The sequence below is a fragment of the Mauremys mutica genome, chromosome 2 (genome assembly GCF_020497125.1).
Source record: "Mauremys mutica isolate MM-2020 ecotype Southern chromosome 2, ASM2049712v1, whole genome shotgun sequence".
Lineage (NCBI taxonomy): Eukaryota > Metazoa > Chordata > Testudines > Geoemydidae > Mauremys > Mauremys mutica.
The window spans coordinates 182,559,216-182,578,803 of NC_059073.1; the positions used below are offsets into that span (position 1 = coordinate 182,559,216).

Consider the following 19,588-nt stretch of genomic DNA (forward strand, 5'->3'; position numbering starts at 1 on the left):
AATGAACTGCATGAGATTCTCAGGGGTGACCCTACCAGCACCCCCACAAGCAATGTGGACACCTCACAGGTGTGTGAGTCTAGAGACAACAACATTTTTGTGTTGCTGAACTGCAGGGCAGGGGAAAGCTCTGCACAAAGTTCCTGGAAGGTGGCCTTCCACATCTGAAAGTTCTGCATCCACTGCTCATCATCCGATACCTGCAAAATGATGCAGTCCCACCAGTCAGTCTTTGTTTCATGGGACCAGATACGGCACTCAACAGAGTGCAGCTGCTCTCTGCCTGGCAGCAGCAACTGTGAATTGTTTTCTTTAGTGGCTTGCAGCAGGGCTGCTTGCAGGACATTGCTATGTTCTGCAGGGCAGACCCTACTTCAGCTCTGGAAATACTGCAGGGGAAGGTGCAAGGTGTTTGAGATGCTCATAGCAAGAGTTCACAACTGAGCAGGCTCCATGCTTCTGGGGTTAAGGTGTATGCACGGCAGTTTTAAGATGCAAAAAGCACTGCGTTGTTTGCCATTGAGCACAGTGCATCATGGGAAGCCGACACAATGTTTTCATTTTCCCCTGCGACAATGTTTTCGTCCCATGAGGCATTACACAAACTTCCCAAAACACACTGCGGCAAGTTGCACTTTAGGACGGCTACTGGGAAAATACAGTAACAGTGGTTTGCCAGTGGTACCCTACAGGGTAAAATGCTATAATAAACCCATCACAATTTAAAGCTGGCCTAGGCAGCAATAGCTTGTGATATAGTAGAAATGTCCATACTAGTAAAAAGCTCTCCTGATGGCTGCCTGTGATTTTGCTTCATAGAATCATAGGGTTAGAAGGGACCTCAGGAGATCATCTAGTCCAACCCCCTGTGCTTGAAGCAGGACCAATCCCCAGACAGATTTTTGCCCCAGATCCCTAAATGGCCCCCTCAAGGATTGAACTCCCAACCCTGGGTTTAGTAGGCTAATGCTCAAACCACTGAGCTATCCCTCCCTTCTTCCTGGTGTCTATTACAAGTGGTTTAATTATTTATTGGAAATAATATTTGCTGTGAATATAGCCTGGTTTTTACTTCACAAATCATTCACAAACTGGTCCTGGTTTATTCTAGTTCAGTTGTTATTTGTAAGTATCTGCCAAATAGGTTATGCAAATAAATTTCATTATGGTTTGTTCATAAATTGCTCACAGCGATTATTCACTAATCATGTGTAGTCTTGAGTAATTGGTCACCTAAATTAAAGGGTATTTTTTGTGCTTCCTGGCAGGATGACTTGAATAACATACATGATGAATAATTAATTCGAAATAACAAATAAAAGACGTATGGTGGGAATTTGCAGGCTTGCTACAACTGATGAAACTTTTGGGATTCACAAGCATTTTCACAACTACCTGGCAACTATCCAAATACCGGATCCCTACCAGTTAATAGGAAAATGATTTTGCAACTTTTATTCACTAAAATGTTCACAACTCATTTTTTAAACTGTATGACTCTTTATCCCCTTGTCTACCAGAGAAAATGTAGGATTAATTACACAGAATTCACAATTACCACATGGAGGTTTTTTCATATGCCTGCCATGTTTAGTAGCGTAGGGTGCTGTCAAAGATGATAGGGACATTTTTGCATTACAACAATGCTGTTCCAACAGTGTGGAGTCAGTCTGGAGAATATTGCTTGGTGTGTTTGTCGGTGCCCCGTGCTTGTGTCAAGATTCAGATTGTATATGATACCATAGTACCAACTGAAATTCTACTGTGTAGTACAGATATGCCTGAGACAAAAACCCAGGATCCAAACACCTCCTGGGAGTGAATTCTGTAACTTGGGTTGAACAGTAGCTTTACTTTGCAGTGTATGTTTCTGTATACTTTGCCAGTTGTGCATCTTCTCCTGCAGGAGGCCATCAGGTAGCCTTTCGACTCCAAATATTATTCTGAGCATAACATGAGGCAAACCTCATACAGACTACTACGTTAGTGGCTTCACAGAATTTGAGGGAGTTTTCACCTAGTAAAGACCAACCATGTCCAAGGGTAAACAAATGGCTATTCCACAATATCTCTCTTATGGATCAATTGGTTCCCAGGAAGATAAATATAATGGAACCTAATGCTTCAATTCAGACTTGTAAGTGGCTAAATAATGTATTGCTTTCAGATAGAAAAGGAGGAATCTTTCCATCCTCCACCTGTGACAATTGGAGCTTCTCAAGTGGCAGGATTTTTAGTGGGCCAAATTCAGTGATGCCATAAGCAGCAGAGATGTAAGTTACATACAGTGGGTAAGATTCTATTCTTATGTACATCAGTGATAGTGGGAATAGCTGAGATCCAAATCTGACCTGCTGTGTAAATTGGTCAGAAAATGGGTATAACTGGTGAGTATAAGTAGTGTAACTGTAGGGAATCAGGTATTTGGAGCATGATTGTAACTTGTATGTTGGCAGCAGAAAGAAGAAAACTGAAGCTGGACAAAGCAACTAAAAGGATGTTGAAAGAGAAATACACAGGACTAAATACAGCTGTCATTTACATGAGGGTCACTTCGTTGAAGTCATTGGAGCTGCACCTAATTCGTTGTGCATGTAGGGGAGATAATGCACCTTAGATTTGTTCTGAAAACAGTTTTAAGAAAAAGAAAAACGTATATGTTTTCTCGTCCAAAGAACTTTTTGCTTTGGAAAGATAAACTGGATAGAGTAGGCTCCTGCTTGAAGATGCTTAATGTATAAAACATGTATAGGTTTCAAATTGGTTTTGGTTAGGAATTGAGATGTACGTAATAAGGAAAGGAGATCTGCCATTTCACTTGATGCTGTAGAAAACAGGGAATGAAGAAATCTTATCTCTGCACTACAATGTACAAGATGTTTCCTGAAGAGCTTTCTATTTAATTCAGATAATCGATGCTCAAATGAGGGTTATAATGGTAAGTAGTTATGTTATGCTGCCTCTTTTACTACTGCCTGCAGGGAAAGAAGGGAAAATGCCGGAGTGTGCTATTGGTTGTAAGTGATGCACATGGCTTTGCACTGGGGTGGATTTCACCCTAACTGAGGGTACTGTGCCTATAGGTCATGTAAATAAAGAAGGAAATAAGAACACACTAAAAGGGTCGTTGCTACATATCGCAGTTTCAGCAGTATGATGACTCCATGGAGTCTCAGCTGGGTCCTGTTCAGATGTTGTTAATGACTACAACAGTGTACATTGCTTTAGGCTGTCATTTTAGTCCTCACTGAAGTCAGGTATTTGGAGCAGGACTGTAATTGAAGTCAGTCTTTCAATTGACTTCGCCAGGAACAGGATCAGGCCCTTAGCTGATCAATGAGAAATGTTACACCCTTTCAAAGAGAGAGAGAAATTGGTTGCAGTGCGGAAAAGCACAGAGATGGTGAAGTCTTCTCTGTGCACCACAGAGAGTCTCTGAGTGGAGCCTCTGAGCACCATGATAACAACAGTATTCAATGATGATAAAAGTAAAGGATTATGTGCACAAGGGCAGCTGATGATGACACCCTGTTTGCTGAGCATGATTTAAATTAATGCCTATTGATAGGCAACTATGGCTGTATCTTCAATTCAGAAATCTTGGGCGTGATGGCTTTCCCTAACCATGAATAAATGGCTTTGCCAGCTAGCACCAGCAGAAAAATACCCAATTCAAAAGTGAATGTAAACGTCAGTACTAAAAATCACAAACAACTTTGCCACATTTGGGTCATGCTAACAGTAACATGAATATATGGGAGCCAGTTTTAATTATATTGTAACATGGAAAGCAAATCAAGCAATGTGAGTTTTTATCAGGGTTTTAAAAGTCTTGGGGAAAATTTTCATTCCTCTTGATTTTCAGAGAGTAGGGAGGGTAGAGGCAGGACTTTGCAAGGTAGCACCATTTGGAAGTATTTAAAGCCTAAAAGCCTAACAAAACAAAGACAGTTAAGGGTCAAATCATCTCACATCAGTTATTCTCCAGGAGGAAAATGGAAAGTTCAAGGCTGCATCTACACTAGCCATGTTAGGGATGGAGAACTCTTGCACCATTACTTCAGGGCTGCTACAGCTCTGCCATTGGTAGCCGCAGTGGAAGTGCTAGTGTAGATGGCCACTGGTAGTCTTACCACAGTGTTGTCTCGCCCTGGTTAGTGATCATCTAGATGACATGGTGTTTTAAATACCAGTGGCTGCTGGCACTTTCTCTGCACTTGACTGCAAGATCTGTGGTGACCCCCACCAGAATTTGTGAGCTCCTTCTCCTGTTTTGATCAGCTTATAGAGGGAGCATTGCAAAGCAACACCAGTTGCAGGACTACAAAACCTGGGCCTGCTGCCACCTCAGCCCTGTCAGACCCTGCTCGCACCAGAGTAAAGGAGCAAGTCAGGTCTCAGACTTTCATTCATCATCCCCCACATGGCAGTGGCATCGGTATCTTTAAGGAAACAATTATCCTGGTAATCATTTCTTGCTGCAAGTTTTTTGGAAGGTGAAAGTTTGTAACAATATAAAATACGACTACAACTTGCAGCAGTGAGCTACAGTAGATCAAGCCATCAGAGCTTCCTTCAGCAAGACTCTAGTCCCGCTGACAACACCACCTTATGTACTGCGATAAATAAAATCTTCAAGAGGGTAATAAAGGTGATGAACATGAACTGCATTTCACTATAATAGGATATGTTTTCTACTGAGACGCAGAACATTAGGGAGTCTATGTGTAATAAATAGCCAGTGCTTCCCAATCTTTACGTCAAAAAGGAGACTATAGTACTGTGAATTGCAGTGTTCATTCAGAAGTATGAATTCTACTACCCTTAAGTACTCTGATTTAGTTATGGCAGTGCTGCTATGGTTCAGGGGTTGCTGGTATTTCTTTTATAAACCTTATTCTGAGGGGCTCTGAGGTCAACTGTTTTCATCAGCATTGTGTTCAAGTGTAGACTATAAATTCTCAAACAGGAGTAATTTGGGAGGATAAAATTACTTTAAAGGTGTTTTTGTTTTGATTTTTTTACTTTTATGATGTCAAAAATGCTTCAGCCAAAATATCAGACTAAGGCCCAGATTTTTTAAAGTTATTCGTGTGTTGCTCCACTCAGCGCTGCAATGCCTGTCTTAATCTCAAAAGTAACTTAGGCCCAGATCCTCAAAGATATTTAGGTGCCTGACGCCCATTAATTTCAAAGGTTAGGTGCCTAAATGCCTGTTACTTTTGAAAATGAGACTTAGCCTCCTAAACCAATTGGGCACTGCAACAATGAGTGGAACAACTTGTAAATAACTTTAAAAATCTGGATTTAAGTCCCTTTTTTCAAAAGTCGCTCAGGGTCAAATTTTCAAGGTATTCAGGCACTTAAAGATAGACACCTAATCTGCTTAGATACTTTTGTCAATCCCATTAGGCGCCTAACTCCCATTGAAGACAATTGGACCCAGGCCCCTAACTTGCTTAGGTGCTTTTGAAAATCCCAGGAGGCGCTTATTTGCATTTTAGGTGCCTAAATACCTTTGAAAATCTGGCCCATTAGGCTTCTAAGTCATGTAGGCACTTAATTTTTACCCTAAATCTTGATTCATTTGTTTGAAACAGTCACCTGCAGCTACTAAAGTGAAATACTTGGAATCAGATACAGCAAAAATATTCTATAGATTTTGTTCCAAAAATTATTCGCTGCTCCTAAATTTAACTTATAAAAGTAAGTAGAGTTAAAAATGGATTTCTCTTCAAGGTCAGTTATAGAGCATATATGACTCTTTCAAGTCTACATAGTTGAATTACATATCCTTATTTTTTAACTCGAAACCAGAATAGACTTTCCACTGTAGGTTTGCAAAGCTGCATGTATGGTCAAGTTCCCTTTAAATGATGGGGAATATTCATGTGTCTTATTACAACAGTATTCACCTGCTCTGCTCAGTGTTGTTAGGCAACAGCCTGGTTTTATTAAAACCCATTCCTGTATCTCAGCTTTTGTCATTTTAAGTCTTCGGCCAAATTTAGTGCTGGGGTAAGTGAGTACAATTCCCAGTGGGAGTTGCACCTACTTATTCTGGGGTTGAATTTGTCCCTCTGTCTAGGTCTGCCTCTCTTCCAGCTCAGCTCTGCAGCACAGAAAGTCTGGCTGGGGCGAAGAGCAAGGAATGTTTAAAAGGTAGAAGAGGGCTCAGCTGAGGCAGATCTGATAAGTTCCTTCAGTATAAAATTTTTATTTATGGCTGTTCTGCTCTTATGAAAAGATGCTAAATCTGAGTGGTTTGTTCACATTACCTGGTCTCTGGAATAAAACTGTGGGCTCAAAATGTATCCTTTGAGAGTGGTTATATATTTTGCTACAGTGCTGAGACACATCAACACATAAAGAGCTCACTGTGTTATAGAGGTTGGCTTGTTGTGTATAGAGCCTAGCTTTTTGCAAATGCTTTCAAAACTCAGTTAAAAAAAATAGAGAGACCCTAACTATAATCTGTATGTGTGTGTGTGTGTGTATACACACACACACACACACACATACATACAGAGAGAGCGCGCTAGTTATAATGTAATGTTACAGGCACTACATCATGGCTACAGAAGTGATTTTAGCAAAAAAAAATTTTGGGGGGACCACAGACAATCCTACTGACTCACCCATCCACCAAAAAATTACTTATTCCTGTTCCACCCTTTCCCCGAGGAAAAAAATGCTAACTGACTTGTCAGGGACTGGGGCATGGGCAGTCATGCCTAATGGTCAGAGCAAGGCTGGGCATGATCACAGAAAAATGATCACAGCTGCAGGCTTAAGCACTGAGCAGTTGCTAGCTAACAGCCATTGCTGGGTTTAAGAGTGGACCTGGAAATGCCACTTAGACAATCAGGTGCTCTGGTCAATGAGGTGTTGTAGCTGCAGTTAGTCAGCTGATCCAGGCTCAGCTGCAGGCCCTGATCTCTGACAGTTCTAGTCCCCCATTCTCACACCTCTCTGCATTAATGTGAATGAATGAGAAGAGAATCAGATTAATTGAATCAGATTAAAATCAAGGCAGGTAACTCAACTGCACTTCTACTACCATATGTAGAGGGCTACTGTCCCAGCCAGGGTTCTGTCCACCTCTTCTGCATTGCATGTGAGCTCTAGATTGTGACAGAGTATTGGAGGTAGAAGAGTGCAAAGGGTGGACACCAGGGACTATGGATGTGATAGGATGAATGGTCGGGTGGCTGGTGAGGATATGAGACGTACAGTAGAAAAGGGGAAGAAAGAGGAGAAGGGAGCAGAGGAAATGTTTTCAAAAAGGAAGAGAAGACAGAAGCATAAAAAATGTAAGGAGAAATCTGCACTCTTCCCTGCCCACATTCTCATCCTCCTGTGAACACTTCTCTCACTGCCCACCTAAACGTCCCCTCTTGCTAAGACAATGGCAGCTCCTAGAGGCTCCAACTAAAATCAGGGCTCCTTTGTACTAAGTAGTACTACAGTATACAAACACATAGTGAAAACAGATCCCAATAGACACAGACTGGGACAGGAAACAGAGAGGTGCCTTCCCATAGGTCACACAACAAATCAGTAGTAGAACTGGGATTAAAACTGAGGTGAGCCTGAGTACCAATCCAGTGTCCTATCCACCAGGCTAATCTGCATCTCTCACTATAGGCTTTTTCCCTTGAAGACAAATATGCTGGAAATTGAGTGTGGCTGTATGGTTGCTCTATAAATTATCCTAAAATATAAATACACTCTCAGACTATAAACATTTGCAGGAACTCAAACTCAGCTGATCAGTTTCAGAAATACCATCTAATTTCTTTCAGATTAATCAAACAGTTGTATTTAAAGGTTAAATTCAGGTTCTACTGATATTACTGCAAATCCTAAGAGTTTTTCTTTACTTATTGAAGACCTCAATTGAGCCTTGGTTACATCACATTTCAAAAAGCTAATATTCTGAAGAAGCCAGACTGAAAGGTACAGTCAAGAAAATACTCAGTAGAACACACGTGTGTGGATAAATCTGCTGCAGTCTATTTTCTTTCCAGCACAATTAAAATTTCCTGGTGGTGACGAAGGTGCAGTTGGAATAATTTCAGCATGATTTTTTAGCTCTGTGGTCAGTTCTCAGTCATCACTCATACTGGTTATTTGTTTTGTCAAATGTCTATGAGACTAGCATGCCAGGCCCACCTTTAGCATTTTGAGGCAGGCCCTAAACTGTAAAGGATTACTGCCCACTCATGGGTTAGGGAGCCTCGGGTTGATCTAAAGTAATGGTGCCTAGAGAATTGCACCTTTTAGTTTCTGGCTGCCATAGTAAATGGATTTTCTGTTACTTAAAAAGTTTATGGGGACCCATCAAAGGCTAGAGCTGTAGAATCCAGTGCTTGGAGTAAAACTGGCAGCCCGCAGACCAGACTGGACTAATACATTACAACACTCCCAGCAATGACCTGCAATAGGGCCAGTTCTAATAACTCCCTCCCTGGTCAGCAGCACGTATGCGCTGATTTGCTCTGTCAGAGTTGTGATTTGCTCTGCTTCACATGCTGTGTCTATTCTCTCTTACATAACTGTGCAACTCCCAGTGATGTTAATGGAAGTTTATGAATGCGCATCATAAGAAAAGACCCCCGTGGCTAGCAAGGAAACTGCATAAGAGTTGCATCTGCTAGTCTCCCTCCTAAGAGACCAAGTGTCACTTCTGAAACATGTTCAGTTTTCTCAGTCTGGATCACTGGAAGTCACGAGGTTGCTTCTGATGTAGGGTCTCCCACGAGGCAGCACCGAGAACAGCCTTATCCATGTACATCTGCTTATTCCAGCTGCCCCCTTCTTATCTTTGTTGGTGGTATTATTATTGTATAAGTATTTTACAAGCAGATGGCAACTTTCTGTGCTAACATACTCCCCCATACAATCCCATTGACTTTCATTGGAGTGCACAATGGATAAGAGAGGTTAGAATTTACTTTATCCAGAAAGACACTTAATCTGCCCCCAACGAACTTACAACCTAAAATAGATTGAGAGTTAGGAACTGGACAGAGTAGGTGGTGGGTCTCCATCTAGATATTACTTTTTAATGATGATGTTTGAACTGTAATTTCATTTACTTTTGTTGACATCATAGCAGAATTTTCAGAAGCCTTCTCAATCCATCGATAACTTCACACACTCAACAGCTGACCTCCTAGGGATCTACTGCACACCCCTTCCATCCATCTCCACGCTAGTCATCCCCTACCACAGTGACCCACTACTTTTCCTTGCATGATAACCTTCTCAAGTTTATTTCTGTCTCTATGCCCACAGTGACCAAAGTACTCAAGTTTGCACCTGTTGATTTCTGAGAGCAGTCTGCTCCTCTCCAATAATATTTCTAACACTAAAAAGTACAGGAGATGGAATAAATCTGATTTTGCTAGGATCTGAATTAGGATTTCTCATATCCAAAAGAAACTGGTTCAATACTTGAACTAAAGAAAAATTACCATGATCTGTTGGTAATAAACATTGCTGTACTGTGCTCTTCTGGCTTTTCAACCACTACTAGGGGAAATCAGAACACGATTATCTCATTTTAATAAAAATACAAGATGCTAACAGAGTGTTCCATCACTGTGTATATTGGGTAAAATTCAGCCCTGCATGGAGGGCCAGAAGAGGGCATTTTTGTGATTTAAGTCATGCATAAAACCTCAAAACTGGTGAGTCTTAAATGGTGATTAGATACTGTGCTTACAGCTGCATTGTGTTAGGTTATAATTGGAGATATACCAATCTCCTAGAACTAGAAGGGACCTTGAAAGGTCATTGAGTCCAGCCCCCTGCCTTCACTAGCAGGACCAATTTTTGCTTTAGATCCCTAGGTGGCCTCCTCAAGGATTGAACTCACAACCCTGGGTTTAGCAGGCCAATGCTCAAACCACTGAGCTATCCTGCCCCCACCATCCAGTTTTGATTTTCATTAAAAGTTTGTAATCAAAACCAGAACTCAAGCAAAATTCATGTAGAGTTCACCCCACCCAACTATAGACCACCATTGAAGTCAAGGGAAATTTTGCCATTGTTTTCAATGCAAGCAGAGTTGAGTACATATTTTATAGGATTGAGACACACATTGCTCACAGTGACATCAGTACGACTCTGTTGTGCCAGTTTTTGCAAAACATGAACAGAGTAACTTCACTCATACTGGTGCAACTCCATTCTGCTAACTGTGAACAGTACTTGGCCAAGCCTGTCTACTTAGATTTTATTTAGGTCCTGGGGCAAAATAATGTATAGCAAGAAAAAAACAAATGTTACTTTTTAATACAATGCACAATAGATATGAAATACAAGAAAATAACTCCTTTGGTGTCTGTTTTTTTTTCTTTTCTTTGCAGAATATTACAACACTTCAGTACAACTGCAGAAGATTACACTATCATTTTCACATCTGGAAGTACAGCTGCACTTAAGCTGGTAGCAGAAACATTCCCTTGGATGCCTGAAGGCTTGGGGCACCCCAGCAGTCGATTTTGTTACCTAACTGACAGTCACACATCGGTGGTGGGTATGAGGGGGATAACTGCTGCAATGAATGTGTTATCTGTTCCTGTGAAACCCAAGGACATTTTATTATCTGAGAAAAACAGAGTACCAGCTGAAGAACAGAACTGCATGACACCTCATCTTTTCTGTTATCCAGCTCAGAGCAATTTTTCAGGTATCAAATATCCTCTTTCATGGATACAGGAGATAAAATCTGGAAAGCTCTGCCCCATCAAAACACCAGGGAAGTGGTTTGTTCTACTGGATGCGGCTTCATATGTCAGTACCTCTCCATTAGACTTAACAGTTCACCAGCCAGACTTTATCCCCATTTCATTCTATAAAATCTTTGGATTCCCTACTGGTTTAGGAGCATTGTTGGTAAACAACCAAATTGCACCCTTCTTGAGGAAAAGTTATTTCGGAGGTGGAACTGCAGCTGGCTACCTTGCAGGAGAAGAATTTTACTCCCCAAGACCATCTATAGCAGAAAGGTAATGTGTTCTTTCGCAAAATCAGGATTCATGTGGATGTTGTTTGTATTAGAAAAATGTGTGTGTTCTGGTAGTGCTTATTTATTCTTTGAAACTGATTGTGTGTAAGATAAAATGTTCTGAAATTTTTTTTCTATTTTAAAAATAATGTCAGTCTGTCATTGAACAGAGATCTGTTTATAGCACTTATTTCAAAAATATTTAGGTGACGGGCCCATTGTGAGCCATGCTGTTTTGCCTAAAAGGCTCTGACTGTGAGCTTTGGAGGCTGTGTCCTATTAAATCCAAAGAGGCTAGTTTTATTTATTTCCACTACAGAGTTGAAATAAGGACATTTTTCAATCTGATTCCTCAGATAGGCAGGTCATGTGGCATCTAATTTTCAGATATGGGGCCCTCAGATACCCAAACCCTACCACTGCATACTCAGGCACATAAATGACTGTTTCACATACCAAAGAATCAGTATGAGTATTCAAATGCTGGATTTTAGTCATTGTGTTTGAATATTGACGTCTAACCCTTTATTGATTATTTGAACTCATAACATTTTCTTGTTATTCACATTTAGCATATAGTCAATACTGGCCAGAATTGTAACGGTATTATGCATGTCTACAGTTTTGACTACTGAGGCTGAAATTTTCAAAACTACATCAGGAATTTGCATATCAAATTCCCATTAGAAATTAATGGGAACCTGTGTGGCTTTGGAAATCTCAGTCTGAATCTCTCAACTATTTATCAAGATATTTCTTTACAAGGTTATGGGATTTTTTTTAATGTATTATTTCTAGTCACAACATTGGAACAGATCAAACTGTTGGGACCCAGCTGTTATGTTTAAAATGTACTTCCTGGCCATCATTGACAAGGCTAATATGCTAACCATATTTCTGGGCCCATGATTGATGTAAATAGGGTCATCTGTGCTCATAGAGACAGTAATGCTTGCCAAGTTATAACTCTGCCAGCTTCTATTATCAGATGCACCACTTTGGGGCTCCTTCTGTCTTTTATCATTTGATATTTGTATGATTTTAAAGTACTAGTTTCTTAAAAGTGCTAAAAAGTTCTTTTAAAAGTGCTAGTTTCTCACTACGAGGGAACATAATAAGAGATATTCAGATTTATATTTTATTTCAGAAGGAAAGTTTTTTGAAACTAAAAAATATTCACAAGGTAGATTAGAAAATGTATCTCGGAAACCCATCTGGCAGAAGGAATTCCCTGTCCTCACATAATCAGGGCTTAGTTTACTAAGGAAATGGCTTCTTCCAAGGCTGTGTGAGACTTGAGTGGAGATTTATAAGGTAATGTAATTCCTTCTCAAGGCTGACACAATTGATACTTTTGCCTTATGGATACACTTTGCTGATGTTACTTCCATATTGAGAGCACCAAAATAAGGTATAATTGGCATCATCTTGGACTTTTGTAGATTCCATAGACTCACTTAAATTCAGCTCTGATTTTTTTCCTATTGTATAGTAGTAATCTCTCTTCCTATCCCTAAACACACTTAAAATCTTGAGTTTTTATATTTTCATCCATGTATCAAACAGCTTGACAGATTATTATCGTCATTCAGAAATCTAGCCTCATTTTCTGTCTTTGTTTCTGCACAGCAGGGGATAACATTATATGATTTGTACAGCAAGTGTGGAGTGATAAAATATTCATCCTCTGCCCTATTTTTCCTTTGTATTTGGGCTTGCTATTCTGATGCTGATCATTCTGGAACACTTAACTTAAAGACACCAGTAGCTGTTTCTATACCTGTCAATAGGATGGTTGTGTCTACCCACTAATCTGGAGTATCCCAACCTGTTAACTGTTTGTTTGAGGAGCATGTTTCATTTCTGAGTGTATCTTTTAAGAACAACCTTGAAATCCATTCACCCCAGGATCTACACAAGGTCCAATGTATTACTTAGCTCCCACTTCAAACCCATGTTAAAGGGCAAATCCCGATTACAGTATGTAGCTGAATTACATTGGCTGGGTACTGGGGAGTGCTGCAGGAGCAGAAATCTCTGCTCAGGGGTGTGGAGCAGCAGCAGATCCACTTCCGCTGACAGGCTGTCGTAAATAGCCTCTGTCTACTGCACTCCTTCTCTCGGCGGGAGAAAAAGACCGGAGGATCTATGTAGTGGTGGATACTTGGTCCACTCCCCGACTCTACTTTAAACACACTTTCCATACCAATAAGTGGGGATCATCTATGCACCTGTGTTGCACACACTGAGGGTGTAATACCTAAATGGCTCTATCTAGAATCCTGCCTTCACTATACTATAAAAGTACACCAGTTCCATGCCCACCGAGTAAAAGGCAATCTGTCCTTACTTACTTAATTGTAGATAGGGCTTGTATAGGGGTCTCTATCTGGATACATTTCTCCCTGTTAGCTAGTCCTGTATGTTCAAAGACTTTTGTTACTCTATTATTTCTATGGCACTATAGTATTTAAAGTGCTAAAGGTCCCTATAAAAAAAATCCTTGTTATTTTCTGAATTTAAAATTCACAACACTACTAAGAAAAATTCATCAATCCCTAATGTTTGTTCTCTCACTCTGTCTCTCCCCTCAGTTGCTTTAAGAAATGTGATTTCGGTGACTGGAAAGCTCACAGGATCATTAAAGAGCTACAGAGACTTTAATCTCTAGGCAGTACTGGGTTTACTATGGTGCCAATGGTGCCATTGCGCTGGGCCCACACTCGGAAGGGGCCCATAGCAACTAAATATATAGATTTAAGTGTACACATCGTGAATCGCAATACACGCATTCTCTATTGAAATGTATATAGGAAGAATTTGGTGCTACCTTTTAAAAAACAAACTATTTGAAAAGTATGTGTATATTTTAAGTGTCACAGAAACATATTGTCATGGTGTTGTAGTTTACATTTTATTTCCGCACTGCAGTCATTTACAGTGAGGCGCATTGTGTCATACTGTCAGCGGTGTAATGTGCGTATGCACATACTGTAGTCTCCTGCAGGCATGGGTGAGGTGCTGAGCAGGAAACTATAATCATAGAATGAATGAACAAGTCCAAGTGATAAAGAAAATAATTATGAAAAAAACATTTAAGTGGCACACAAAAATGGAAGCATAAAGCAGAATCAGAAGATCAGAATGCAAAACAGCATTGCTTATGCAGAGACTCTTGGTGGTGATACTAATACTACTAGCAGTACTAGTAATGATGATGAGCATGTAATTGATTATACTAGTATGGCGGCAGGTGCATCCTACATTGATCATGACTCTGAAGAACATGCTGTTTCTTCTAACAAAATCCTTTTGCCAAATAAAGAACACAGCAATAAAACTGCTGCTGCAAACTACACCACCACAATTATCTTCCTTTGATGCTGCCCTGTGGACTGTTGATGTTTTCACCCAACTACCGCATAGACATTTCTGCCAAAATCGTGATGGAAAATATGCAATGTCATCAAGACCACATAAGGACAGAACAAAGTAATTATAACTTTTTATGTTTTTTTTATACATTACTTGAGTCATTTTATGAGATCAAGTTTTTCCAGCAGGGGTTGACTTAACCATTAATTTTGTGAGACAATTGAAATAAACAGATTTTTATTGTATCTAAATGTAAAAATGTACATTCTAAGTTGTTCATTACTATACTATGTCTTAATGTCCCACAAGTGTGTATTTTTTCAACTCAAATGTTGGAGAGTGTGCATTAATATTAAAATGTTTTTGATTTTAGAAAATTCTGTGATATAACCTTCAATCAAGTGTCCCTGAATGTTGAAACTATTGAAAGGCCCTGGCTCATATACTCACCATTGACTGGCTGTGTCTTCTGTTTTGTGTGCAAATTGTTTTCTCTGAATAGCACATCTGCACTAGCCAAGAGAGGATTTGATTCATGGGATCACATTGGCAGACTTGGTGACCACGAAAGTTCTACTAAGCACCGACAAGCTCTCACCCACTTATGCAGTGTGTTTATTGAAGACTCAAGCCCTTGATAAACATATAGCTGATAGGTGTATTAAAGAAAGAAATTACTGGACAGAAGTGTTGAAGCAAGTTGTATCAGCAATAAAATTTCTGACAACACAAGGTCTGGCACTGAGAAGGACTAATGAAACCTTTGGCAGTCTTAATAGTAGCAACTTCCTTGGTTGCTTAGTTCTTAGCAGAGTACGACTCTTTCCTGGCCTGCCAGCCTTGATTCCATGCCAGATATTAGCCATACTGATCAGCTGACATTTACTGTGTGCTATGTGCTGAATAACTGTAAACCTGTGGAACAGTTTTGGAATTCTTCCAATTACATTGCATACAGGTCTTCATCTGTTTAATGTTATCAATGAAACCCTAAGTGACAAACTAAATATCAATCTAAAGGACTGCAGAGGACACACATGCAACAATGCTAGTAACATGTCTAACACTTATTCTGCTGTGCAAGCTCAGGCAATTGCGGTCAACAAGAAAGCAGTGTACATCCCATACATGACCCACTCACTTGATCTATGTGGTGTTGCTGCTGCAGAGTCATGCACTGATGCAATTAAATTTTTTTGATTTGTCCCAAAACTGTATGTGCTTTTCTGAGGATCGACTTATCGCTGGAGCCTCTAGCGAGATTCTCTGAATGAGGAGACATCTGAGGCCGGTAAGAGAAAACTTTTCCCTACGTGCCTCAGTGACACAAGGTGGTCAGCTTGAGCGGATGCACTTTGCAGTTTATCGTGCAACTACAAAAGCTACAAATCTGTGCCTCAGGCTCTTGGTGTGGACACTCTGCAGAAGAGTGACACACAAGCAGACCCAAACCCATTAGTTGAAACCATGGATCAGTTGGAGACTGCATTTTTGACACCAGTTTGGAGTAGTATCCTTACAAGAATAAAGAAAACAAATCAACTTCTGCAGTCTGAAACAATGGACTTAGGCACAGCTCTGGCACAGCTGGGGTGACTATCTGAGTTTGCCGCAGCACAATGGAGACTTTTTGAGGAATACCATGAATCTGCGACCTCTTTAAGTTCTACAACTAACTTTCAGTTAAAGTGGCAACATCGTCCAAAGCATATGGCTGATGATAGCATAGATGCTGGAACTAGGAGTGCTGGGGGTGTGGCAGCACCCACTGGTTTGAAGTGGTTTCCATCATATACAGGGTTTACAGTTTTGTTCAATGGCTCTCAGCACCCCCACTATAAAAATTGTTCTAGCATCCATGGATGATAGTGCTGCTGTTGTGCTGACTGGTGAAGAGAAGTTCAAAGTTGAATCATCCTCTGCCATAGTTGACTCACTTGTCAGCCATCTCAACAGAAGAATTCATGCATGTTCAGAAATAAACAACCGTTTCTGTTTTTTAACAGATGACCTTGACAATCACCTTTGTTCGGCTTGTCCTCATCCGTACCACCATGAATGCAAGTCGACGCCACACCATTCTATTTTGTTGCTAGCATGTTCTTTCCATTTCTGGCGAAAGAGTTTTGTCATGGGATTGGCCCAGTGCGTTTTTGGTCTGCCCGGCGATCGCTTGTGGTCTCTGAGGATCCAGTCACTGATGTGGGTTGTCCAACTATTGTCTTGCCTGTGGACTACATGACCCGCGCAGCTTTGCTTTGACCTTGAGAGTACTGCTGTTACAGAGTCTCTCAGAAGTTTAATTGAATTCTATTCAGATGACCTCAATGAAAAGATCTTTGAAAAATGGGTTCGATGGTGCTCACCTGTAAAGCAACTTGCCTCCAAGCCATTATCGTAAGCTCTGCCTACACCACTGCAAATGCTGACCATAATGAACATGCATAATTTGCAAACAGCCTTTCCAAATGTCTTTACTGCATTACGCATTTACCTGACACTACCAGTCTCAAACTGCAGTGGAGAAAGGTCTTTTTCACATTGAAAAAGGATAAAAAGTGCTACAGTGGGTCAAGAAAGACTTGATAGTTTACTCTATACACTTCTCCAGTTTAACTGAAACATTTGCTGCAGCAAAGGCAGGCTGAAAAATCTGAAGACATTTTTCATCTCTATAAATAGAAGAATAGCTACATGCAATGGTTTTGTTGAGTAAGTTATTCACTTTAGTACTTATTATGTAATATACAAATTACTTATCTGAAGCAAGACTAATATGAATAATGACACTGTAAATAAAATGTATTAACGTTTTTCATATTTTTTATTTTAAAACAGCTTTAAGTCTGCCCCAATTTCATACAAAAATTTAATTCAAATCCTGGTAGTTCCTATGAGAAATGTGAAGGGTACGATAGTGTGACGGTTCCCTTTTAGTGGGAGCAGCACACGGCTACTGTTTTGGTCAGCTTTGGCTTTTGTTAGCTGTTTTTTACCTACTGTGTTTTATTTTGTATTTTTTCTTTTATAATTTATTTTATGTATACTTGTATGTATTCTTTTTGCCCTACGGCTGCCATTGCTGGTACCCTAGCGGCAGCCAGCTCCATCTACAACTTAAACTTGGAAATAAAACCTGTGTTCTGTGTCAGACAACTTCTGTGTTAATCTCCTGTCTTTTACAATCATTCCCCATAGGGGCCCACAAATATGTTTGGCGCCAGGCCCACAAAAGGTTAATCCGGCCCTGTCTCTAGGTCACCAGTTCAAATGCATCTCTAGTTGGAAGTTAGCAAAAACTATTTGATGGGTCTTTTAAAGGCCTTTGTAGAATGTACTGGTGGTCTCAGTCCAGTTTTTAGTTGATTAGGTGTCCACATTATGAAACCACCAGTACTGTTGACAGTCTTGTTGGCACTTGGCAGCGTCAACAGAGACATCAAGGACTGACCAGGCTGCAGAAAATGAACTATCCTCCCCTGACAGCTGACAGGACTGTCGCGCTTGAGCTGAGCAGTGTAGGAAGCTCATGCTGCTGCTGTCCCTGTTCTAGGGATAAATAAAACACTTCAATTTCCAGTGCTATCAGTCTGTCAGCTTTCACAACCACCACCAAATTCACTCTCAAAGAAAAGGTGTAAAAAGGAGCAGGGACGTTTTGCTTGCTGAGTTAATATATATTCAGGTGACCTATTACTCTTTCCCTTCTCTGCTTCAAGTGTAAATATGTACCAGAAAGCCTCTTACAATTTAGTCTGTCATCTTTTTAGAGGTTTGATTCTGGCAACTGGCATTTTATATTATATTGTTCTGCCTGGTGTCACTCTTGCCAAACATCATCTTGAGCACTCTGTGTGAAGAGCAGTGAAAGATTTGCCCACCGTTGGCTGATAAGTGTTTTCAATATTCAGTATGTACCCTAAGCATATTTATAGTATTCCGGGTGATTATTTCTCAGTAATAAAGCTGCATTATTGCCTGAAAACATAGAGGGACTTAACACAATCACAATAAATCCCCAGTACAATTCACTGAAAAATTAAATATATAAATAAAGAAATCCCCAAGGGGTTGAATATTCAAGTAGAAAAGGCACTGTTAATAAATAAAGGCAGGGATTCTCTGTATTGCATGCATACCTTTTATTTGGTTGCTTAGGGCATGTCTACATTGGAATTTTGCTTCTGTTTTAACTAGAGTTACTGTTGTTGACTGCCAGTCAACTTGAGTTAGCTAACCTATTTGTAGGTGCTAGTCTAGACTAGAGGTGGGCGACATTTTTCAACTGAAAATCAATGGGAGTTAGGTGCCTCTGAGGATCTGGGAATATGTCTGTACAATTTATTAATTCCATGTGAGATTGTGCTCCCTGTGTATCTGTGTTGTCATTTTGAATGTGCAGCCTTTTGTCTTTTCTATTGTCTGTTTGCCTCCATGTTGGGCTGAGATTCCAAAGGCGGGTTGCAAAAGAACAACAATAGGAGGTAATTGATGCTAACTAGCCAATTGTTAGAAATCTAGTCGCTCTAGACAAAAGACTGGTCCCTGCCCAGGAAGTCACCTTAGCCACAAAAAGTTACCTGGCAGGGGATTGTACTCATGTGGGGAAGTGGGAAAGGGTGTCGCCTGACACAGGATGGTATAAGTTTTAAAGGGGCAGAAGCTGGTCTTCTTAGTGGGACAATTTTCTCCAGTCCATGAGGGGAGAGGCCACTCTCTTCATGGTGCAGCCTGCCTGAGGCAGGGGACATCCTGCCTGCCTAGGTTCCTGGACCCAGGTTGTCCCCCAAAGACTCCATAGGAAAGGGTGAGATAGAAGGTGACGTGCATGTAATGCTTGTTGTTCTGTATGACTCGTACTCTCCTGTACTTCACATGATTAAGTATAAAAGCGCATAAAGGTATTAAAGTGTGTGCTAGTTGTGTGACTATGTATTAACTGCTTCACAACTGCTGCGTGCCCCTGAGAGCGATAAATAGTAAACCAGAAGCTTCACACCTTTGGGGTGGAGTTCTGGGAGAGTAACCAAGGTATCTTGGGGGTCAGCGCTGGTCTTGGGGGTCTAGATCAAGTCAGATGGGGAGCCCCATTTCAGAGAAGGGATAGCAGACTGAGAGCCACTGCCCAGGAAATGTACCAGAGAGGCCCAGGGATGAACCAGGTCTGTAGACTGATGAGGCTCCAGAAGCTTAACA

At 40.6% G+C, this 19,588-nt stretch overlaps 1 protein-coding gene across 2 annotated transcripts in view; it reads left to right on the forward strand.

Annotated features, from left to right (window-relative positions):
- Positions 1 to 19,588, forward strand: part of MOCOS (molybdenum cofactor sulfurase) — a 387,414-nt gene that overhangs the window by 156,842 nt on the left and 210,984 nt on the right. For both annotated transcript variants that reach the window (XM_045006427.1, XM_045006428.1), the window contains exon 4: positions 10,377 to 11,018. In XM_045006427.1, the coding sequence (XP_044862362.1) occupies positions 10,377 to 11,018 (642 nt within the window). The remainder of the gene's footprint in view (positions 1 to 10,376; positions 11,019 to 19,588) is intronic.